The sequence below is a fragment of the Hydra vulgaris genome, chromosome 12 (assembly GCF_038396675.1).
Source record: "Hydra vulgaris chromosome 12, alternate assembly HydraT2T_AEP".
NCBI classification, from domain to species: Eukaryota; Metazoa; Cnidaria; class Hydrozoa; order Anthoathecata; family Hydridae; genus Hydra; species Hydra vulgaris.
In genome coordinates, this window is record NC_088931.1 from 35,209,167 (window position 1) to 35,235,985 (window position 26,819).

The 26,819-nt window shown below is 29.1% G+C and overlaps 1 protein-coding gene and 1 long non-coding RNA gene across 3 annotated transcripts in view; both read left to right on the plus strand.

Annotated features, from left to right (window-relative positions):
- Nucleotides 1-26,182, plus strand: part of LOC101240928 (uncharacterized) — a 49,848-nt gene extending 23,666 nt beyond the window's left edge. For both annotated transcript variants that reach the window (XM_065813056.1, XM_065813057.1), the window contains exons 3-5: nt 13,046-13,166; nt 25,450-25,732; nt 25,844-26,182. In XM_065813056.1, coding sequence (XP_065669128.1) covers nt 13,046-13,166; nt 25,450-25,732; nt 25,844-26,027 — 588 coding nt within the window. In that variant the 3' untranslated portion in view covers nt 26,028-26,182. The remainder of the gene's footprint in view (nt 1-13,045; nt 13,167-25,449; nt 25,733-25,843) is intronic.
- Nucleotides 16,242-18,392, plus strand: LOC136088682 (uncharacterized). Its single transcript, XR_010642395.1, has 2 exons — nt 16,242-16,636; nt 16,772-18,392. It is a non-coding gene; the product is annotated as an uncharacterized LOC136088682 (long non-coding RNA).
- Nucleotides 26,183-26,819: the final 637 nt, after the last annotated feature.

Here is a 26,819-nt window from a genome sequence, read left to right on the forward strand (position 1 = left end):
GACGGAGGTGCTGTAAGATATTTTAATTCCATCTTTTTTAGTTTTTCAAATTGCATTCCACATTTACTCCACCACAAAAATGGACAACCTGTATTTTCGAAAAAAGAGGCAGAGATAAATAGTTGTCAACTTCTTGAGTAATTGCAGACCTTACTGCTTGATTCTTAATTATGTCAGCAACTTCAAGATATATTAGTTCTCTTTCTGCCTCGGAACAACTTTCACTCTGCTTTTTACCAGTTCTCATAAAAGCTACATCTTTAAAACAATCATCAATGCTAATGAATCCAGTAGAGGCTGGATGAATCCAGTAGAGGCTGGAGCTTTTACTATTGGAACATCGAGTCAACAACATCTTGCGCTCCTTGCATTTCTTTCCATGCTTCTTCAATCCACTCTATAATAACATTTTCATATGCTTGTTGATAAAGTAATTTATATCGTGGATCCAAAAATGTTGATACACATAACATTTTATTAAGCAAAAATTTATCAAGTCTTTTAGTAACAGATTTTATTAGTTCATCAATCATTGTCATTATCCCAGCGTATTTATCAATTGATGAAGCTTTTTGTAATAAAACTTTTAATGCAAGAACAGATGGTATAACTTTTGCACAAATTTTGTCCCTCCTACCACATTTTTTTCTTAAGTTTCCAAATGGAGCAAGAATGTAAACAAGTTTTTCGACTATTCCCCATTGATAATTAGTATTGATTTCATCAAACTCTGCTGCATAAGTGGCCAAAGGAACTTTTTGTTCAAACGTTCTTTGTAGGATTTTAAATGAACTGTTCCAGCGAGTTGCAACATCTTGTTTTATTTTGTGAGGTCCAGTACTTAATTGCTGCTGAATTGATTTTAATTTTGCACATGCTATTGGTGAATGATTAAAATAGGTCGTTATTCCTCTGCATAAAGTTAAAATTTCCTTGATGGTTTTTTGGCTAAATATAGAGTCATGAATACATAGCTGTAAAGTATGGATAAAGCATGGAATGGATATCATTCCACTGTTTTTTACTGCAGCCTTCATATTGCTTGCATTATCGGTAATAATAAGATGAATTTTGCTTAACGGGATTTTAAAAGACTCTAAATCTTTTTATAAATAATCTTTTATATGAACACCTGTGTGATTTTTCGGAAAATGAATTACTCGAAGAACAGTAGTTTCTTGGGAAAATTTAGTTGGATCTTTCAATGTCCAGTAATGCTTAAGAATGCGATTTTCGCACTATCCGCTGTCCAAATATCTGTGTTCAGAGACAAATAGTTTGCCGCGGAGACTTTTATTTATATATCTTCAAACAGTTCATCATAAATGCTAGGGATTATGTTTTGGCTGAAATACGTTTTACATGGTAATTTGTAATTGGGGTAAGCATCTTTAATCAGTTCATTAAATCCCGTATCTTCAACAATATAAAATGCCTGAATATCCAAATTGATAAGTTTTCTTATTATTTTATGGATTCGAATAGATCTGTGGTCATCAATATTTCATAGTTTTTTTGTGTTTAAAGCCTGAAAAATGTTACTTTGTACTGTATTGGTGGTAGAAGCAACTGAGGTTTCAGAAATAGACGGAAATGATTGAACCTTTTTTTCCCCCGCAAGTACAAACTCTTTGGAGTGCTTTAAACGCAAATGTTTTACCATTGCTGTAGCTCCATAAGAATTTAAAGATATTCCTCCTCTCGTAACTAAACTATAACATAGTTTGCACTTGCTCATCTGAGGAGTCGTGCTTATTTCAAAAAACTTCCACGCTATACTTTTTTTATTCATAATTTTACTTTCAAATAAAATTTCTATATACATATATATATATATATATATATATATATATATATATATATATATATATATATATATATATATATATATATATATATATATATATATATATATGTATATAAATATATATATATATATATACATATATATATATATATATATATATATATATATATATATATATATATGTATATATATATATATATGTATATATATATATATATATATGTATATGCACACATATATATATATATATGTATGTATATACACACATATATATATATATATATATATATATATATATGTATATATATATATATGTATATATATATATATGTATATATATATATATATATGTATATACACACATATATATATATGTATGTATATACACACATATATATATATATATATATATATATATATATATATATATATATATATATATGTATATATATATATATATATATAAATATGTATATATATATATATATATATATATGTATAAATACATACATACATACATACATAAATACATACATACATACATACATACATACATACAGAAATACATAAATACATACATACATACATACATACATACATGCATACATACATACATACATACATACATAAATACATACATAAATACATACATACATACATACATACATACATACATACATACATACATACATACATACATACATACATACATACATACATACATACATACATACATACATACATACATACATGCATACATACATACATACATACATACATGCATACATACATACATGCATACATACATACATGCATACATACATACATACATACATACATACATACATACATACATACATACATACATACATACATACATGCATACATACATACATACATACATACATACATACATACATACATACATACATACATACATACATACATACATACATACATACATACATACATACATACATACATACATACATACATACATACATACATACATACATACATGCATACATACATGCATACATACATTTATTGATTTAATGATTGACAGATAAATTTTTTGATTGAATGATTGATAAATATGTAGATAGGTTTATTGATAGATTGTTAGATGTACGATATAGCTAAATTTAATTTTTTATTTCCGATTGGCGACGAAACACCAACAAAGCAACAAAATAATTCAGCAAAAGTCAATGGTCAACGCAGCATACATTGCTATGACTGCGCACGACATTGATTCTGATTTTCAAATGAAGCGTTTTTTGGTCACCTTACAACACTTTACAGCAAACATTGATCAAAAAAAGTTGCAAAAACATTAGATGGTTTTACTAAAGACCTAAACTTAGGTCAATATGTGTGCACAGCAATAACAAGCAATGATGGAGCAAATATGGTGAAGAAAGCCGGAATGGATTGTGTTATAAATGATGTGTTCTGGTGTGTTGATCATAAGATAAATTTGATAGTGCAAAGAGCTGCCTTTAAATGTGAGTTGTGGTGAGATTTGAGTGATAAGATGACAAGACTTATGGTTGGCTTTTTTAGTCATTCTCAGAAATTAAAAGATTTACAAATTGCCGAAGCATCGAAAATTCCAGATACCACAATTAAAAAACTAGTTCAAAGTTGCTCAACCAGATGGAATAGTGAGCTCCGTAAATTACAGTCAATCAATAAACTACAGCGTGCCATCAAAATTGTAGCAGAACAGATGTTTCACAAAAGCTAGTTAAAAAAATACCAAATGAATAGTAGATTGAACAATTGAGGACAGTAATTGAACTATTGAAAAAATTTGAAGAATTTTCTAACCTTGCAAGATCAGAGAACGAGATCCCAATAGTCAATGTCATTCCAAAACTTTTTGATCTGGAAAATGAATTGCCGTCAATATCATATGATCCACCCAATCCCATGACGAAAGAGGTTGCTGTTCATTACTTGTTGAAAATGGGTGAGAGGTTTCCCGAATGTGGAGCTACAGTTTTAGAATACGCATATACAAACACGTTGGATCCACGTTACAAAGGATCAGCATTGCATGGTATTAGGCAAAGGTACAACCTGACCGAGATATCCTCGAAGGAAGCTGTGTTTAACATGTGCAAGACCGAACTTAGAAACACCCCCTCATCTAAAACATTACAATCCCTCATTGATGACACACAATAACACAGACACAAATACAGCCTAAAGAAAACACAACAACTGGTTACATAAGAAGGTCTTGAAAAAGTTTGAAGGTCTAAACTTTTGGAAAAGTGGTCGATAACCCGGAAGGAAGGACTTCTTCAAGCTCTGGGCATATTTTGCACCATTGGTAAGGAAGAAGGGGTGAATTTTCTAGAAAAATGATCTTTATATGCGTTTTCACTAAAATTATAGCTGAATGGTCATTAAACAAAATAAAAAAATTAGTGAAATATTGTTTACAGATGTTGCAAGCATAAAAAGGAAAAAAACTGCAGACTTCTGAATGAATAAAGAATGCTACAAACTTGGAAAAAAATTTGCAAACTTACGTGGTTAAATGTTACATGCATTAGTTCTATGATTAAAAAATTATAATGTGACTTTATGAGATTTAAGATAAGTTGTTTTATTTTTTGATTGATTTATTCCTGAAAAAGAACATTGCATTTGTCCAGTAAGTTCTAGTTGATTGTGCACTAGGTTGCTTACTTTCACTTTTGTGTTTTTCAAAACGCTATAATGTAACAGAATATAACTACAATAAAAACTACAAAAGAATAGATTTAGGCTCTACCTTGCCCAAAACAGTTACAAAGTATAATTGTTTTTTAAAATTAACTAAATCCTTAAAAATAAAAAAATAGATGACATAATTGCTAATATCAGCAGATCCAAATCAAAATCATTTTTAAAAGGATGTATTATTATTTGTTTAAAAACTGAAATAAAAGTTAAAAAAATGGCTGTTTAGTTGTAACGTATTTATTTTGTACTGATGAAATTGAAATTCAGACGGAAATCATCTGTCTCTCAACATTTACATTATGAATATTCACAAAAAACTGCATTTGTTTAATCAGAGTATATTTGTTTTAATGCTCCAATGTTTAATCCAAATATACTTCACATAGACAACACTAAAATTGAAAACATCGACTTCTATATCAATAAACTCACAGATGATTCAAATGATAATACTTTAGGAAAAAATTGCACTTTTAAAAATAATACCAAAAGTGTCTCTAATATCATCCCAAATAATAGTGAAAGTACTGATGTACAAAGCACTTATAATGGTTTAAAAGGCATAACACATCTCTCATTAATAGAGAGCCTTTTGATAATGGTATTGTAAATATATCTTTTGTAACCGCGTGGCTCCAAAACGATGTGGTTTTAATTACATAAGTATAGAAAAAAACACATCTTGAAATCAAGTTTTGCCTTCTAATTTTGTTATGTTAAAAGTCAATTTGATATCGTTATGTTAAAACCATTTGGAAAATTTATAAAAAAATTAAAGTTTATTCCCATTTAATTTATTCTAAAAATTTTATTTGTGAATATTAGGGTTCCTTTTATAATTTTTGTAACTATAATTTTAAATTTGCTGAACTTTATTTTAGCTAGTCAGTATTTTTCGTTTCTTCTTTTTTATTGTTCAACGGGAATAATAATTCTGGTAAACTGTTTGTATTTCATCTCTTTTTTTAAACTTGTCTTAAAGGACTTCATATAGTTTTTTGTACACTTTCTGATCTTGGTAAACAATAGTATTTGAGTAGACCATTTGAAACATTTGATTTAAAATTACTGATGCATAAAGAAGAAGCACAATACAATAAAATACAATATAGTCGTTTTAAAAATCTAGCTAGAAAAAGTATAAATATTAAGACGTAGAATAAAAACTTGTTGATATTTTATCAAAATTAGAAGCTACCATTTTTGTTTTTTCCTTACATTGCAAACATAAGTGTGCGGACCACGTCAAATGAATTTGGCTGATGCGAATTTCAGATAGCAAAAATCATTGCAACATAGGGTCTAACACCAAATTTACACCAAACACTATCAACTTCAATTATTTCATCAGGTATTAGTTATCAAATTATGTAAGATTTTTTCTGATTTGGATACCTTATATTTAGATCAACTCTTCTTTTGCATGAAATAGAATCAAATGCGCCCGCAGCATCTTTAAACTTTTTTGTCCGTCCCAAGATCCGTCTTAGCTTTACGTGTCTGAAATAAAATTTTACGTATCAAAAATTTATACAGTGCTCTTCTCTTCTTAAGGGTTTTTTTAAGCGTTTTGATTGTTGTTTAATTGCTCAACTCTTTCAAATTTTTTTATTCTTTGCAGAGCATTAAATTTTTATTCTTTGCAGAGGCAAACTTTTCATCTTATAGTGCAGCCATAGTCATATTCCTTCAGACATCTGGTTTTCATAAAAACTTACATATTCTCTTTTTTCCCCTCCTGTATTTTTTTATCTTTAATTATTTCATTTAAGTCTTCTCTGATCGTTCATTATTATTTGAGGAAACATGAAGAGTAGCACTCTCCTTGCGGAGAGTAATACAACTTTTAACATTTCCCTCAATTAGTTGAAGAAAAGATAATACCTTGTCACACATAATATTACTCTCCATAAGGAATTCAACTTGCTTTTGAGTCCAGTTTGCTTTATTGAAGCTCCAATTTAGTTTATTTCATCCAAGTTTATTTTATCCAGGCCCGGTTTATAGAGTGTGCGGCCTAGTTCTTCGAAACGATCCATTTAGAGAGCCCCTCCCCCCCTCCCCCCCCAAAAAAATAGTAATAATTCTAGAACTTCTTAAGCACGCGTGCTGCGACAAGGGATTTGTACACACTGCACAGTTCTTTTATCAATTGCCCAACCAATTGATATGTGGGGCTCGGGGCCCACCCAAACATAAAACAAAAATAAATAATAGTAGTGAATTCCTCTTTCGTACCTTTGCTCTCCTAACTCAATGCAAGCTTCTATTTCACATCTTTCTCCTCACGCAACCTATCTATAATCTTGAGTGTTTTTTTTTCTACTAATTTTCTTGGCCTTCGATTTTTTAGTTTACTTCACTTTGACATCGCAAATGGCGGACGCGTTTGTTTAAGAGTGAAATGGGAAAAAAGAGAAAAGGAAAAACGAAAGGAAAAATTTTAAAGAACAAAAAAGACAAGTTAAAAGTAAAGTAAAATAACAAAAATATTAAAAGGTATAAACGAACAATGAGATTAAAGAAAAAATAAAACTAGAAAATGAATAAAAAAAGTAACAAATAGATTTAGTAAAATAAAACAAAAATAATCAATTAATAGCGAAGTAACAAGTTAAAAATGAAGAAGTTCTAAAAATGTTCGAAAAAATAATAAAAAGAACTAGTTAAAATATAAATAATTTGCTACAAATTTTTTAAGCTTTTCTGTTTCCGCCAAGAAAAACAAATATAATTTATTTTATAGAGTTTTTGTATTTGCCTTTTCGTTATGTAGTTTTTGTTTTCGTTTTGTAGTTTTTGTGCTTGCCTTTTCTTTTGCGTAATGTTTATTATTATTTGTGCTGTTGTTGCATTTTGAATCCATTTATTTATTTCTTATTAGGGGAAGAATTATTGATTTTAATTATAGCCCCAACTAGAAAGTATGAATCTGGATATGAAAAAAAAGAAATGAAGAGCTTCAAAATTCTCAAAGAGGAGCTCTTGATAAGTTTCTTTTTGAAGAATCTCAAATTTCTACGCCTAATAATGATGAAATTGATAATAATTTAGTCAATGATGTTGAAAATCACTGATTATTGATGTCTCAGCAATTAATGGTTCTAAGAGAGACTTGACTATTGAGAAAGCCCCTATAGATAAATTTGGAAGATGATTCCTATCTTCATTCTACAGTAAAACTTTGCCTAATGGAGAACAGTGTGATATAGAATGGCTTGTGTATTCAAAAGAGCTTGATAAAGTGTTTTGCTTTTGTTGCAAAGTGTTAAAAAGGGGATTCAAATAGGTAAATTGTCGAATGATGATTTCGAGGATTGGTCTTATTTTACAAGTAGAGTAACAAAACATGAAATAAGTGTGGAGCATTAGAAGAACATGGCTACATGGTATGAGTTGCGATTAAGACTCAATCAGGGCCAAACTATTGATAAAACAGCACAACAAGTATTGGAGAAAGAGAAAGAGCATTGGAGAAATATATTAGTAAGAATTGTGTCAGTTGTTAAATTTCTTGCAAAAAGGAATCTAGCGTTTCATGGAAGCAAATAGAAATTATATGAAAGTAGCAATCGAAATTTTTTGGGTTTAATTGAGATGTTGGCTGAGTTTGACTATGTTATTTGAGATGTTGGCTGAGTTTGACCATGTAGTTCAAGAGCATGTTAGACGTATTACAAATGATGAACTTCTTTCTTTTTACCTCGAACATAACATTCAAAATGGGTTGATACTTGAGCTGGCTTCTAAGAGTAAATGTGAAATTATCAAGGAGATAAAAGAAGCTAAATATTTCTCTGTGATTCTTGATTGTACTCCTTATTGCAACCATGAAGAGCAAATTACTTTGATCTTAAGATATTTAGATGTCTCTTTAAATAATGTTGTTGTTTAAGAATCGTTTTTATCCTTTCTGAATGTCAAAGACACAAGAGGGCAAGAATTCTTTGATGTTTTTATTGTTAGGTAAAAAATTTGAAGAGTTAAGATACCACCGAGAAACCATCACATTGCTTGATGAAAGAAAGTTATTTAAAATGGATTGCTACTCGGTTAAATTTTCTCCATCAAGGCAATCTTCCCAATTCATCAAAGAATTGGAGGCTTTAGGTCTTGATATAGACAATGTAAGAGGTCGAGGTTTTGATAACGGATCAAGCATGAAAGGCAAACATCAAGGTGTGCAAAAAAGATTTTTAGATAAAAATCTTCAAGCATTCAATACTCCTTGTGGTTGTCATAGCCTAAATTTAGCATTGTGTGATATGGCCAAAACATGTGGTAAAGCTAAAGACTTTTTTGGAGTTATACAACGGTTTTACACAATTTTTGCAAATTCTACAAAGAGGTGGAGTATTTTGAAAAATAATGTTAAAAGATTGACTCTGAAGTCACTGTCATCTGCTCGTTGGGAGAGCCGTGTTGATAGTGTTCGAGCTATAAGATTTCAAATGGCTGATATTCGAGAAGCTTTTCTTGAACTTGTAGAAACTGATCGTGACTCAGGAGTTAGAAGTTAGGCAAAATCATTAGCAACCAATAAATTTGGGAACTTTGAGTTTTTTATAACAATAGTCATTTTGCATGATGTGTTAACTACTGTGAATATGATTAGCAAAAAATTGCAATCAAAGGATATGATCACTGATACTGCCATCATACAAATGAAAGGGTATATTTTTCATATTTCGTAAAGTATAGAAAAACTTCCGATGCCCTTGTTATAGCTAAAGAGATTGCGGCTGAAATGAAAATTGATTCTATTTTTCCTCAGAGACGAGAAATTTGCAAAAAAAAAACATTTTGATGAAAGTGCTAATGATGATCCACCACCATTACCATCTGAAGAGCAATTCAGAGTAACCTATTTCATTTTCATTGTTGACCAAGCAATTGTTTCATTAACGAGTGATGCGGAAGTTATCGGACAAAATAAAAACGTCAATAACTTATTTATACATAAAAAAACAAACTACTATTATATTTTTTTTAAATAAAGCATTTATCTTTTAATAAAAATATATTATTTTTTATATGAAAAAACACCACCATCTGCAATTGATCTCAATTTTGCTCTGACGCCTTTCATATGCGACTGTAAAAAGTTTAAATTAATTTCTTGTAGTTTTAATTTAATGCGATCGATCAAAACTTGCTCTGTTGAAGCTTGCTAATCTCCCTCGCAAACCTTCTGTGACAAATGTCCCCAAAAATATTCAATTGAATGTGCTTGAGGCACATTTGGGGGATTGGATTCTTAATCAACGTAATAGACATATTGGTCCATCCAATTTAGAGAATCTTTAGAATAATGAGAACTTGCTAAATCTGGCCAAAATAAATAGTTAAAGTCTCCATGATACTTGTGAATAAATGGAAGAAGTCGTTTTTCTAAACATTCATTAATATATATTGATGAATTGATCGCTACAGCCTTGGAAGTGCGAAACAATGGCTCGGACATACCACGGTCAGATATGGCTATCCACATTAATAATTTTTTTGGAAATTTCTCTTTTCCTATAAAACGAACACTTTCTGGGCATGTCTTTTTGTTGTTTGTGTAGTATTTAGAATTTCCAGGCGTATTGTCCCCTGCAAAACAAAAGTATTTTTCGCCATCGATGATTAGAAGCGATTTTGTGTTATAGAGTTGGTTAACTAGTTTCCTGCTTCTTTTCTTTGCCTTTATTTGTTGTTCTATAGTGTATTTTGGAGTCTTTTCACGTTTTCTATATTTAATATTCATTTTTTTTAACTGACGACCAATTGTCGATTGATTTACACCAAATTTAATACCTACTTTTCTCTGACAGACCCCTTTTCGATTGTTGACAAGTCTCGTTAATTCGGCTTTCTTTTCTCTAGTCCAGGATGTCGGACGACCAGGGTGCTTTCTATCAGAAAACGATTGAACAGTTTCAAGTCTTTTTAGGTAATCATATATTGTACTTCGAGCAAATTCTTTCTTTTCAAAATGATTTACGATTTTTTTTTTTTTATATTAGGTTTATTTACAAAAAACATTTTTAGTCGCTTTCGAAAAGATTCTCGTTCAGCTGCATTTAACCTCATTTTAAATAATTGTGTTTCAAATAATAAAGTTTATATTTTATAGAACGTTTATGCCTACGCATAAAACCACAAAAACTAATTGTTATGCTCAAATAATGAAATTAGGATTTGTCCGATAACTTCCGCATCACCCGTTAAATAAAATATTTGAACAGTATCAAAAGTATGGAAATTTTTCGGTTTTTTGTTCACATCGCATTTTTTAGAGGATAATAGTCTAAAAAGTCATTGTACAAATCTTCAGAATGTACTTACGAAGGATGGTCAATCTGGTATTGATTGAGATAAATTACATCTGGAGTTGAAATTGTTTAGAGAATTACTTACTCAAGAAAATATGGAACCCGTTGAGATTTTGAAAATTTTGAAGCAATTTGATTACTTACCTAATGCGATGATTGCTTATAGAATATTGTTGACTATTCCTGTTACAGTTGCATTTGTTACAGAATTGCACTTTTAAAAATGAAAATTTTATTTTATGCATTGAATGAAATTGATTTTTATATTTGTATGGTTATTTATAAAAGAAAAAATTAATTGAAGGGCCTCATTTTATATTTTGGCACAGGGCCCCTAATATCTATGAGACAGCCCTGTTTTTATCCTTTAGTTTTATTTCTCGGTAAATCTAAGGATCTTATCATTAAAATAATTGTTACATAGTTGAAGTTACTAAATAAGAAAAGTTAAAAAAATGTCCTGAAAATATTTTTTGTAAAAGTTACCAAATAAACTTACAATATTGCACTTAAACTCACTTCTTAAACGAATTTCAGTGACAAATAAAGTTACATACCTTTTGACTAATATCTCACATGCTATATCCTGAAAAACTAAAGTTCTGCTTTCTTTTTTTTTGGACATGAAATAATTTTTTTGTTGGATTGAACTCTAGTACTTCTACAATAAAAAAAACTCATATATATTTATTTAAACTCATATATATATATTTCTATTGATTGATTGAAAGGCAAATAAATTACATAAAAGTTAAAGTACAAGCTTCCTTGAAAATTTTAAAAGGTGAAAATATTGGAAAATATTTCTGACGCTCGACAGCTTCTGACACTAGGCAGCTGGTTGACTGGAAACTCATGAGTCATTTTATGAGTTTATTTTTCTTCTTGATCTATTTTCTGTACAACCTTTATTTTCAAATATATTTATTAATAAAACAAAAAGTGTAAAACTTATTTTAAATCATATTTATATTATATGAATGAAAATTTCAGAATTTATAAATAGCAGTGATCATTAAAATAAAAATAATCCTTAAAAAACGGTTAAAAATTTCTAAATGAGAGTAAACGATGACTGTTTTTTTAAAAAATGATAACAACGTTCTGCTTATAAATATAATTTATCCATTTTTCATCAAAGGCAAATTTCAACTAATAAAAAATAAATCACAAAAATTTAAAATTCAAATTTTCAAAGTTTTACACCAAGTTTTACGATCAATATTTTTGATATATATTTAGTCATTTTACATATAGAAGCCAAGTTTAGATTGGGCACAAAGCACTTTTTTGGGACACCCAACTGTATATACATGAGATATACAGTGGCTGCAACAAGAACTTTGAAGTGAGAGGATTAAGATTGACCAGTTGCAGTAAGAGAGGATTTTATATGTATTTTGAAGGTTAGTGGTATGTTGTTAAAATTAAATAAGTTTGAACCATTTAAAAAAATACATTTTTTGAGAAAAAATCTGTTTCGTAATATGGACATACTACAAAATAGATTTTTCGCAAAAAAATAATCTAATTTAATCTTCGAATATTAGCTTTTTGTAACTTGAATTAGAAATAAATTTATTTGAAAAATCAATTATATGGATTTGATGAAACTCAATTGATATGTAATCTGAAAGCGAATTAATCTAAAGTGTTTAGTTGGTTGATGAAATCAAGTGTTTGCTTGATTTAGTCAAATTTTGATTCAAAACATATGTTAGCTGTTGCAGGATTCAAAACAAATGTTCAGTTGTTGCTTAACTCAAAACAGCTTTAGAATTATGTTTGGAACATATCTTACCTGCTTTTAAAATTGTGTTTGCAACATATCTTACCTGCTTTTAAAAGAGATTCTTCACCCGGTTTTAGCTTGTTAAACATTTTATGCAACATGTCAACTTCTACAAATTACTAGGGGTCATGTAGCCGGTTTTTATCTATTTATTGTAATTAATATCAAATCTTACACTTTATATGAAAGTATAAAGTTTGCTACTGATTATCTGTATAAAAACTTTATGTACCCTTCATATTTTGTTTGTGTTCAACAATTATTGATGATTAAAGTTTTTATAAAACTATTATTGTGTTTGTATATATGGTGGGTGCTGCTAGGTGCTGCTGGGTGCAAATTCATAAAATTTTTTAAAGTAAAATACCAAAGTATTATTTTTCTTTATAGAATACTGGATGCGAAAATGATATATGTATGAACAATGCAACTTGTATACCTAACTACATGTTTGATGCCGCATCTTGTAAATGCAGTTCAACACTTATGAGTGGAACATATTGTGAAGAAGGTAACTAAACATAATGATGTTTTATTAAACTTTTCTTTAGAAACGTGTTTTTTTGCATCGCGTTTTTTATATATACAAATTTTATTTTATAAATATTTCCAGTTATTTTTTCGAAAACTAATGTTTTTGAATGAAACTGAATATTTTATATTCTTTTTAAAGTATTCTTTCAATTTTTACTAAAGTAGTTGTTTTTAATTAATCTTGTCAATTTTTTTACAAATAAATTTAAAAATGACGCTCATTATTAAAAATATTTTATACCAACTATAATCAACTAAATCACACTGTTTCAGTTTAAAATATTTTAAGTTTAATTAAATTAATGTTCGTAAGGTAATTCTCAACATAGTGTTAAATTGAAATTACTTAGAAAAAGGGTCCATACTAAAAACAATTTCGTTTGTTTTTACTCTCTAATACAAGACTTAAAATGATAAACAAATAACACTTAACGGTAGTTCAACCATTTCATACAAATAAAGATTGCTATTTAAAACCATCTTTCCTTCCTAAACTTACAACTTTACGAAAGATTGAAAGCATCAATGTTGGTAACAATTTGCATGTATGTATTAAACTATACCATTAAGGAAATTCGATACCTCTTCCCAATGGTTTTGTCAAAACAATAGCTGACATGAAGTTTTTAAATTAATAGAATACTAGAATGTTATACATAATTGGAGAGAACTTCAATACATATTTTCAATCCGAAATATTTTTAGTACTGAGTTTTCGATACATGGATTTGTTAAATAAACGGTGACCAAATTAAGAGTTTTGCATAATATAAAATGTCGTCACTTTGTCAATTCCAATTAAAACTCTTGCAACTTAGTATTAAAAGAAAAGTCTAAGTATATATCAAGTATATATATAAGACGTATCAAGGCGTTAGAGGGGTGTCTACAACACCCTCTAATATAATTAAGTAGATTTTTTTAAAAGAAAATGTTACCTTTTTATTGAAATTTTTATTAAAATGATTAAGGTACCTTGGGTTGGGTGGGTAGAAGTCTACTTGGCATCGGATGGTGATAGTTGCGGACTCCCACCCAATATTATTGTAGAATCTTTTTATTTTCATGTATAAATGCATTCCATGTAGCGTCAATAGAAAGAATTTTTTAGGGATAAAAAATGCATACAAATAGCATAAAGAAGACGCAAGGGGAAATTTCTCAAACAAAATAAATATGTAAAAAAAAAAAAACAACTAATAAATATGTAAACTATATATAAAAAAACTATATAGAAGTATAAACATATATATATATATATATATATATATATATATATATATATATATATATATATATATATATATATATATATATATATATATATATATACATATATATATATATATATATATATATATATATATATATATATTTATATATATATTGTTAGTTGAGGCTAACAACTTACACTGAACTACTTTAAACAGTTTGCAATAAATGTGCTGTTAAAAATAAGGACTAAACATTATTATTAAAGACTCATTACAAAGTTCAATAAAATGTTTGGAGTTTGCAAATATTGAAAAATTACTTGCCCGAGTTTGTGATCTGTTAACAAGATGCGTTAACGGAGTTTTATTAGTTATAAGACTATATTGCTTTGCAACTAAATATTTATTTACTACTGAATAACAACAATTCAATTTGTAAATAATTTTTAATTTTGTCTTATGATATAAGTTTTGTATATAATTAAGAACATATCATATATCATAAGAACATATCATATATTAAAAAAACAAGTTCACCCCTCGGTTTGTTTGGGGTTGGTTTTGCCGAAAATATATACCTATCTAGGGCATCCTAGTAAGGTAATAAAAATTGGCAGGCGGCAAGAAAAAAAGGGAATAAACAGTATTAAATAGTTTTTAAAAATGAACCGACATTCATTGGCTAAAAAGCATTACGCTTAATCAACAACAAAGGTTTCAAATCAAATCAAATCAAATCAAATTTATTCTGAATAAAGATCTTACATCAAGGATATTTACAAATAGTAATGATACTAATCTCAAGTAAACACCTATCAAATAAAATTATCAACAACAGTAAAGTCAATAAAAACGTTTGCAACTAGGAAAAAAAATACACAAAATAAAACTTCAACTATTCTACTTTTTAAATATCATCTAAGTTGATATAAAGTTCTACTTTTTAAATGTAAAGTTGCTAGAATGTTCTAAAAAGTTGAAGTTAAGTCTAAGTTGCTATAATGTTCTAAAAACTAAGACCAATAAACACGTTAGCATAACACTAACGCAAAACTCAAAAAAATGTGGCACAAAATTTGGCCGAAAAAAAATATTTCCATAAAAGCCAGAATTACTCGTACTTAAATTAGAGCACTGCAATGCACTAATTTAAGTACGAGTAATTTTTTAATAATCAGGTTACAAAATTTCTTTTTTAAATTTATAAATCAGGTTACAAAATTTTATCATTTGTGACCACAGGGGAAACAAAATTTTGCAAAAATATTTTCAGTCATAACCTTACAGTGGACTGTAACCTTACAGTGCACTGTAGGGTTATGACTGAAAATATTTTTGCAAAATTTTGTTTTCCCTGTGGTCACAAATGATGAAATTTTGTAACCTGACTATTTATAAATTATTTTTAAAACTAGTTCTAAAAAAAGTTCTTACGCCAAGACTTGGTGCGTCAAGCGTAATGTGCATGTGTCAGGTGAAATGTGTAGTAAGTCAGGTGAAATCTTCTTAAGAAGGATTTTATTAAAAAACGTCTAAAAAATTCCTTCATTTCAATTTTTGTTTAAAAAAGTTTTTTTTTACATTGAAAAAAACTAATTTTTATTTAAAAGCTTTAAATTCTTTAAACTTTTGAAATTCTTTTGAGAATCAACTTGATATACTTTTAGAGAGAAATACTTTTAGTAATAAATGACACAACGTTGTCAGGTATGGGAACTTTTTTATGATTTGAACAAATTAAATGTGATTTTCTTATTTAGTAATAAAATGTGCATTTTTTCTAACTACATGCCAAAAGTTTATTTTTTTGTCATAACAAAATGTCAAAATGTTCTTTCTGTCAAGATCTTCTTCAAACTAACAAGATATCTTCACTTTATATAAAAATACTCAGGAAATTCACCTCAGAAACTTCACTTTATATAAAAATAATTCAGGAAAGGTTTAACTAAACCTAGTGAAAACATGGCAGAATATGACTGCTCTTTATTTTTATTTTAGACATCACAAAAGAATTACTATTAACTAAATGAACCAACAAGCTGAAAAGTTCAGCTCTAGCTTCACTTAAGCTGTTCAAACATAAAATTTGTTTTTAATGTCCTGACCATTTAGAAACAAAAAAACATTATATTCGCACAACTGCTATTATTATATTTTATAATAATGAACAATCAGTTTAAAATGGATTCGAAAAGATGAAGTAGATGCGTTGAAAAATCGACACAACAAAGTATAAACTTATTTTATCATATTTATGATAAATATTTAGTGTTTGCTATAGATGCACTATTGTTTTGACTTTTGATATTTAATTTTTGATTGGCTTTGATTATTTTTTTATGCTTATACTATTTATATATTATAGATATACTCAGTGCTCAAAGTGGAGAAAAAAAGTAACAGGATGATATACGGAATTTAAAAACACTATGCCGCCTAACCATTGTTATATATAGAGGTTTATGAAAAGGTGGCGGGATGGCAACCCGCCGCATCCCTCTTCATTTGAAGCACTGGATATACTTATATATATTATATTTTTTTCAATTTATACCATTTGTTCAAATATTTGCTTTAATACTTGGAAAATATTAGTTTTCATCATTAACACATTAACACATGTCCATGGTAGTACCGCGCTCAACTTGTTTCTCAAGAAAATATAAAAAAAATAAAAATCGTAAAAACTGGTTTACTGTTCTGCGGACTTGTCAACAGTCCGGCTGTGCATTTAAGTAGGCGGTTGGTAAGAAAATTATTTTGGTAGATAAGTCGTATGATTTAGAATCTATCAAAAGAGTTTTATAACCAACCGATATAGTTAACACCGTCTTCTACAATATCAAGGGTTTTATCACTCACAAAGATTCCTTTTTGGGACTTAACAGTGAACAATCCGTCAGATTCGCTCATTAATAATTTAGTGAACATCGGTCAAAGTATAAGCAAGAAAAAAATCATTTAGAATTTAAGCCAAAATTATAAAGCTGCAAAATCAATTTGAATGATAAACATTTTTAGAGAGCTGTTAGCAAAATCTAAGTTATTAGAGATTTGGCATGAGAAAATCGTAAGTTTATATTGAACATTTGAATCATTAAATCGTATTATCTCAAGAAACTTGAAATTTAGATATTTAAAAATTTAGAGCATGTTTGTTAAAGATTATCTTAGGCTGTTTTGCTAAAAGTTGTATTTTTTTATTTTTGAAAAAATCAAAGAACATGTTTTAATGTGGAATGGGAAAATGCTCCTTTATGGTACTAAAACGCAAAAACTAAAAAAAACTAATATATAGTAGGAAAACATAAAGCTGAGCAAGTACCCAAGTACCAAGAGCAAGTACCCTAGAAAGTTTCTCCAAACTTAATTTCTGATATTACGCAATTGGTTGCTAATAAAAAGACTTTAAATACTTTTTCAATGCAAAAAATTTTTTAAAAGATTTCTATGAAATTGAGAGTTTAAAGAGTCTATAGTTTGTGGTACTAATGCTATAGAAATAAGACTCATTGCATTCTCTTAGATAGCTCGACACAAAGCTTAAAAGGTCAACAAAGAACACTGGGAACCTAAACTTAATAAACTTTTAGACTTTTTAGATCTTTTGCATATGCAGAACTATTTAACAGTGAGAATGATGCCTCTTGTAAAGAGTTTTGCAATGACTAAGCTCATAGTCTTAATAACATTTTATTTATCTTCTATTAGATTCGTCGCTGAAAAAATGAATGTTGCAACAGAAATGAATAATAATTCCATTGTTGATATGGTCAGTCATAGCGATAAAATCAGTGATAGCAAAAAAGACTCAACATTAGAAAAATTAGAAAATTATGAAACTACCTTGATATTTGTTATGCTGCCATTGCCACTGTCAGAATTGGTCATTCGTGTCATTACTGTCATTGACTGCTACTGTTGCTACCATTAATGGTTTACTGAAAGATATTGATCCGATGGCGATCACAAATAATACCGAATATGTATTATAACTTATATTTTTAAGATCTTAACCGTTTTTACATTAAATTATCACTTATATTTTCTATATTTTTATATCTCAAAAACATCAACAACAAAACGCTATTTATACAAAAATTTCGTTCAATAACAAAAAAACATTTAGTAAACACTATTTCTCAAATAGTCGCCATAGAACTGTTATTTAGTTCGCTATAGCCATATTAGCACGATTTACTGGTTATAGCTATCGTGGCATTGGAATGTTGTTGTTTTTTTTACTGATTCGGGTTCTTCCAATAATTCTTCCCCTCCCCCTCCTTTGATAGACTCCAGTCTATCAAACATTTTCAATTATCAAACTCAAGAAGACGCAATCTTGTAATTGATCGTATAAATTTTTACTTTTTTGCCCATTTTAACTTTCACAACTCCTACACGTCCATCTTTACCTTCAAAGACTTCCGTAATTCTATCAAGCGGCTAATGTCCTCTGGGTGTATCTGGAGAAATTACTAACACAATGTTATCTGTTTTTATTTCGCGTTTTTCTTGATTCTATTTATATCTTTTAGATAAAGATGAAAGCCATTCTCGCATCCACCGTTTCCAAACCGTTGGCAACAAATGGTTTCAACTTTCGACTTTGATTTTTATCCACCATAAAACATTAAGACTATTACACCATGTAGCTATGTCCATAGTTTCCCGCTTCGATGCTTTGACAATCTTCTCTGCACCTCGTCAACAGAAGACAGCTCCAAGTAACTCAAGTCTTGATATACTATTAGATTGCAATTGACTTTCTCGGGCTTTTGACATTATTATCATACAGGTTACTTCTCCTGAGTCATAAAAACATTGTTGATAAACAACAGCAACGTAAGCTTTACAAAACGCATCCGTAAAAACGTGGGTTGACCTTTTTGTAACAGTTGAAGTTTTTTGTAAACGTCTGGGAATGTTTATTTTTGGGAGATCTTTTAGTTCATAAAACCATTAAACGGCATTATTTGCAATCTTATCCCAAATTGCATCATCCCACTCAATTCCATTAATCCACAATTTTTGCAAAATTATTTTGATTCGAATGATATATGTTGCTAAAAAACCCAATAAATTGAACAAATTTTTAAAAATGTTTCTGCTATATCACAAGCTCAAGCCACTGGGTATTTTCGAAATCTTAGCAAAACTGTCGTAAGGTCTTGTTGAAGTTTTGGACATTAATAAATAACATCATTAATTGATTTACCATTATATTTTGCAGATCCATCAAGCACAATTCTGACTTTTGTAGTTGGTTTATCAGGACAGAGAATTGGAAAATGTGGTAAGTACCGGCAATCTCCAAGATTCCTTTTAATGATTTTCTCCAAGTATCCTTTCTCTTGACACTGCTTTATAATATAATTGTACTCTTCTCCAAGTCTTTTGCTTTTCTTTAGGCGTTTTTCCGTGTTTTGTAGTCTGTTTAACGCCATTGTATAACTATTTTCCAGCTGTCTATTATCTTCCCATGGTAATTTTAGCTCATATCTTCCGTTCTCTGTTTTTAGCGAATTAGTTATTATATTAAGGCCGGTAGAGTCTTCTGGGCTTGTTATTGTTTTTCTAAATTACATCTCTTTGTCGCCTTCAATTTCCCATAACTTTTTAATGGTGTAGTTTGCATCTTCTATTTCCTTACTACAATATTTAAGGATTCGATTTTTCTTAGATGTTTCCAACTTTTTGACTCATTTGCCCTATTAACTGCTGTTAAGTTTTCAGTTACATTATTAACTGTAAAAACTTCCACTGTAATTTTTGTTTCTCCATTCAACGATTCCAACTGGAATTTCTCTGGCATTGTTTCAAAAGAATCATTTTTCCATTTATCATGTTTACTTTTTCGGTTTTACTTTGCAGCGAAAACTCAGCCGCTACATCAGAATTCAAATACGTTTTGGTACTTCCATTGTCAAGCAATGCGTTTACCACAACTTTTTATTTCCATTACAAACAATAACTGGCACCATTCTAAGAGATATGCAGTTCATGACGTGTTTTGAATAAAATTGAATGTTCGACGTGTGAAAATTTTCTATTATCGTGTCTTTTTCTTTGAAGTTTTCAAAAATTGTGTCATTTAGATGTCTTCTCTTGTGAATCAAACGATTATAAGTGTCTGTACAGCCATCAATCCCACAAACTCGTGTGTTCCTGCATTCTTTTGACGAATGGTTTGAATTCAAATACCTGAAGCAGAGTTTATTTTTCTTAGCTGTCTCCCAACTTTCTTTAATATTTTTATTTTGAAACGTTGGATACTCCCATATTTTATGATTGTTTTTGCAAACAGAATATTTTGTATCAAATTTATTTTCTTTTTTTGATTACTGTTACAAAAGTAAGAATTTCCTTCATGTGCTTTGCTACCAATAGTTTTTTTAAACCATGTAGACAGTTCAACAGTAAACTTTTTTAGAGATTCAACATTTTTGTTTAATCTGTTTTCATACACCCATTGTTTGTACCTTATTAACATTATCTCTGGAACTTTTTTTTGCAGTCGATGGTACAATGCCCCATCATCAAGTTCTTCTGTTCTATTTGCTTCTTTTAAGTTTGTTACTGCCACATCTAACAAATCCGCAAACTTTTTTTACGTCTCTTGGATTATTTTCCCTCATAGATTTAAAGTTGCTCAATTTACCCAAATACATAAGGACTTGATACCAGTTTTACTTTTTGAGTACTTAGGGGTCGTCCATAAAAACGTCACGCAGTTTTTGACATTTTTAGACCCCACCCCCCCCCCTCTTCCCTCCTCATCAACGCAGTTTGTTGACTTCCCCTAAAATTACTCAACTTTGTACTATTTACAATTACAACAATTTGTTACCCCCCAACCCTAAAAAAATTTTTATGTTTTTTTAAGGAGAGGGAGGGGGTGTACAAAATTTTACAAAATACAAAACCATTTTAAATATAACAATGTCTATAATTTTCTGAGCTTTTTTGAGTTATTTAATTAGTAATTTTCAGTCTGTTTAATGTTTTTTTTTTCCCCCAATAATTCCGTAATAGAATCTATAGAGTTAAAAATGTTTAATACTGTCTACTTCAACGTCAGACTTTCTAAACATCTTCTTTGCAGCGGTTATTTTTTTCTTTGTACATTTAATCATAATTGGTCTTTTACCATCTACAATGCACTTTGATTTATCACATACTGATTTCATAACAATTTGACACATAGAGCATTATTTAAGTTTTGCAGCTTTGCAAATGGTTTTGTCTGAATTGCATTTTTCTTTGCATCTATAGAACAACTCTGTCTCTTCTCTCTTTTTTCTTTCATTGTGTTCTTTCTCCTGCGCTTTTTTCTCCTTTAAGCTGTTAACAGACTCTACAAGTTTTAGCACATCTTTACCTTCCATGGAGCCATGGACTTGGGTTACTCTTGTAGTTGCTTTTTGTACATCATTACTTTTTGTCGACTTGGGTTACATGTAAATCTGTTATTATTTGTCTGTAGTGACAAACATTTTTTTTTCCAGCTTGAAGCTTTCTCTTTCCAATTAATTTTGGCTATTTTTTTGTTTCATAGATATAGAAAAACTTATTTTGCTAATTAGAACTGATTAATTATTAGTGAAGCAGCTGATAATCACACTGTTGTATCTTGTTGAGGTGTTTTTTTTTATATAACTTTTTTTTTCGAACTTTCTCTACTAGCATTGCAGCTTGTTGGAACTAATATATTTGCATAAATGCAACGTTTAAGCTTTCATTACTAATAGCGACCTTTATTCCAGCTTTTCGTATTGACACTGGTGTGGCTTCTCCCACATACTTGAAAGAGATAACGTATAAGTCTCCCTATTAATTGTTTGATGTTGACTAAACAAATTTTCTTTTGCATACTGTTCATGAATTGATTTGATCGAGAAGCTGGGAAATATCCCAGTAGTATTAATTCCTTGATTATCAAATATTAAACGGCAGAAGCATTTTTTACCTAAATAATAATTTAAGCAGTAAAAACGTGTCTGAAATTTCTAATATAAATTACATGTGTTGTCTTAAACTTTGTATTATTTACAATTACAACAGTTACAACAATTTTGTTACAATTACAACAATTTTGTACCCCCCCCCCCAACCCTAAAATTTTTTTATGTTGTTTTAAGGAGGGGGGGGGGGGGTGTACAAAGTTTTACAAAATACAAATACATTTTAAATATAACAATGTCTATAATTTTCTGAGCTTTATTGAGTTATTTAATTAGTAATTTTCAGTCTGTTTAATGTATTCCCCCCCCCCCCAATAATTCCGTGTAAAATTGTGTAAATTAACATCGCTATCCTTAACATTATACCAATTTTAAAAACCTATTGATCCGTTATATAATACATGCAAAATATTATATATATAACATATAATACGCAACAAAACGTTATGTTATATTATACATGCAAAAATATTTATTTATAAATACAATTTTCTATCGACTTGCATTGTTAGCGTGGCCGAGTGGGTTCCGCTTCAGGCTAGTAAACCGAGGGTTCCAGGTTTACTAGCCATAAAGGTTTTTAATTAGTCCACAAAGGTTGTTTTTTTGTTGCTGCACACTTTTGTGCACTAACTAAATAAAGCTCGTCCATATAAAAACAAAGCGCAGCACTGCACATAGACTGTTACTGTTGTAACAGTCCGTTAACAGGCTGTAACTACTCCGTTAACGGAGTGTACTAATCGACTACTACATCGAATAAGAAAGATTTAGACGTAGTTGATTTTGCAACCAGCACGTAGATACATCAACTGAGAGTTTTGGTTTGGTCAGATACTCTTTTAATTAAAAGAAAGTCTTCTCTAGATTTAAATTAAGAATATTTAAATAAATAAAAATATTGGGTCGCAAAATCGAGACCCCCTTCCCCCTCGTAACAAATTGTCACAAAATCGCCTACTCCCTCCCCCTAAAGCGGGACGTTTATTTATTTATGGAAGACCCCTTAACCATTGATAACATCACTTTTTTGCTTCCACTTTAAGTTCTTTTTCCATCTTATGTTGTTTTAAGCTTGATTTCAAACTTCCATTGCGCATTATCATTTACATGTTCGATAATTTCCGCAAATTCGTCATTTAGTTTTTCAATTTCTTTATTGAGTTTTCCTACATTTTCTTCTGATTCCAGAAATTCGTATTTCTTTAATAATTCATCCATTATCTCGAGAGCTTTGTTTTGAGTCTTTATTAATTGATTACTCAATTTGCGTAATTCGTTTTTACAAGTGGGTTCATCGTCTCCAAGTTGCTGAATAATTTGATGTTTAGTTCGCGTAAACGAAGACTTTAGAATTATTATCTTTATGTTCAATGTAGATACTTCATTTTGAACCGTTAACTGATCTTTTATTTGGTTATTTATTTTTTTATTTTTTATTTTTATCATTCTTCCGTGTTGAAGAAACTACCCTCTACTACCAATTATGATCCGATGGCGATCACAAATAATACCGAATATGGATTATAACTTATATTTTTTAGATCTTATCCGTTTTTACATTAAATTATTACTTATATTTTCTGTGTTTTTATATCTCAAAAACACAACAACAAAACACTATTTATACAAAAATTTCGTTCAATAACAAAAAACATTTAGAAAACACTATTTTTCAAATAATCGCCATAGAATTGTTATTTAGTTCGTTATAGCCATATTGGCGCTAATTACTGGTTATAGCTATCGTGGTATTGCAATGTTGTTGTTTTTTTATGCGGATTCAGTTTTCTTCAGATCAGATATTGTGAAAGCAGGGAAACTTGTTGAAGATAATAAAAACCTCATATGTTATACATTAATGAGCCTCCATTCTTTCATACTGTGGAAAAACTAGACGAGCCAACTTCTTATGAAAACGGATGATGTTATTATAAGAATTAATAAACTTACACCAATTTCCCTTCTGGAGCATCTAGTTAATATTTAAAGTTCCACAAATAATAAACTTTGATGCTTTCAGCATTAAAGAACTTATTGATTGGAACTTATTGAGAGCTTCTTTAAGTATGAGATACCCAGTCTCTTTGTTAAACCTTATAAAACGTTGGTATGCATATGTTTAAAAAAAAAAAAATTTTTTATTTATGTTTACACAATAATCGTTATATACCTTGATCCTATAACTATAGTAAAATTATCAAAACAGGGGCGGCGAGAGCCCGAACCATTTTTATGCGATTCTGGCCCAGAAATCCTGGGGAGTCAATGATAATTTTATCTGTTATATTACTTGTAATTTCTTTTAATTTTATAAAATTTTAACTTGTTGTAATAATTGACTAAAACTTTTCAAAAGTTAAACATTTAAAAAAGAGTAATTTTTTAAAAAATCAAAATTTTAAACCCCTTTCCCAGAACCTTAACATTAATTTTTTTTTTTAATTAAGAATGTAGGTAAGTGTGTATATGACTTTTTGTAAGAGTTATAAATATATATATTACATATTAGGATAATTTATTTTACTTAAAATTAAACATATATTTGAACCAATTTTCTAAAACATAAACAAACTTTCTAACAAGGCTAGACGGTCAAAATCAGTAAGTTAACTTAAAATATACTTTTTGGCCACATCTGCCCCAAACGTCAGAGCAACAAGTTGATACAATATATATGTTTTTAATATTGCCAACAAAATTTATATTCATTAATAAACTTTAAATTTCATACAATAACTATTTAGCGTTTAAAAATTGACAATATAAACCCCTCAATTCGAGAGAGTTTTTAATTCTATGAGGCCATAATTTTTGAAGAGAATAATGTATGTACAAGTATACACCTCAAATGCTCAAATGTGCTAACACCAATGTAAGAAAAAGAAAAAAGAAATAAAATAAGAATAAAGAGGTGAGTGTGTGCATAAGACTTTTTATTACAAGAGTTGTAAGTATATATATTTAGAAAATTTATTTCACTTAAAATTAAACATATATTTAAGCAAGTTTTTTTGAAATATAACAAGTAGATATAAGTATATATATGAAAAAAATTTATTTCATTTAATATTTTTAGAAAAAAAAGTTGTGTCAATGGTCTATCTTAGAGGAAATGGGAGAGATTCTAATATTTATTTAGTATTAAGAGATGCAAATTTTAAAACAAGGCTTCCCAGTACTGCATACTCTCTAACATTTAGTGGCACGGCTTCTGATAATTATATTACACATATGTTTGCTTACTTTTTACCCCCAGATAATGGAATGTATTACTTCCATATGACTTGCACATGGTATGGCTTGATGTATATTTCTACACCCGGAAAACAAAACAGAAGGGTGCTTGTGTGGGGCACAGGGTATTTTTATAAGTATTTTTGCTTAAATAAATTTTTACTAAAGTGTATTATACAACATTTATAAGAAAGATAATATCAGTTTATTTTGAGATTTTGTATACAAAAATTTAGAACAAATTCAAAGTCGGTATACATGGAAAAAAGCAGTAAAAGATTGATTGAGATTGTCACTGGTGGTCAGCTAGATAATGGCCAGTCTCCTATTATACTAGGTGTAACTTTACCCAACAACACAAAGTATTCACCTATTCCTCACAGCTTTTTTGATTCTCTATTGTTAACTAAATTTCGTTAAACTGTTATTAAAAGTCTAATTTTGTATCAATATTTTTTTTATTTGTAATTTTAATTATTTTAAATGCTTTTAATATAAGTTGCAATAAATCATACTAAAGACAAGAATATATTTGTAAATAACTTTTTTGATAAATTAAGATACATTAAACAAAATAGTTGTTATAATTGCATTTTATTACAAAAAAATTTAATCATTGTTTGTGATGGTTTTATTTTACGGTTGTATAGAGCCATACGAATGTTTCATTTACATTAAAAAACTTTTAAAAAATTTACTTTTCGGTTGTAAAAAGCACAATAATCAGTCAATTCTGAAAACTAAAGAGAATTACACATCCTGATCTTTTTGTGTGTGTGTGTGTAGTTTTATTGTATATTCTAAACGCTCTAATGGTTTTGAAAATTGAAAATCTTTCTAATCTCAATTCTAATAATAACATTTACTACTATAAACAATTATATACTACTACTACTACTACTACTACTACTACTACTACTACTACTACTACTACTACTACTACTACTACTACTACTACTACTACTACTACTACTACTACTACTACTACTACTACTACTACTACTACTACTACTACTACTACTACTACTATAACCGTTGCGGATGAGCCCTCGCGTTGCGAAATTTGAATTAGAGACAAGAGGTGCGTAAAAACGATATTTTAGACAATATTTTTTTTAAATGCTGCAAAAATAAATCTATTTTTATTTCAAAAAATTTTTCAACTTGAATTATTGGTCCGCTCGTAAAAATAGCTTTTTTATACATGTTTTT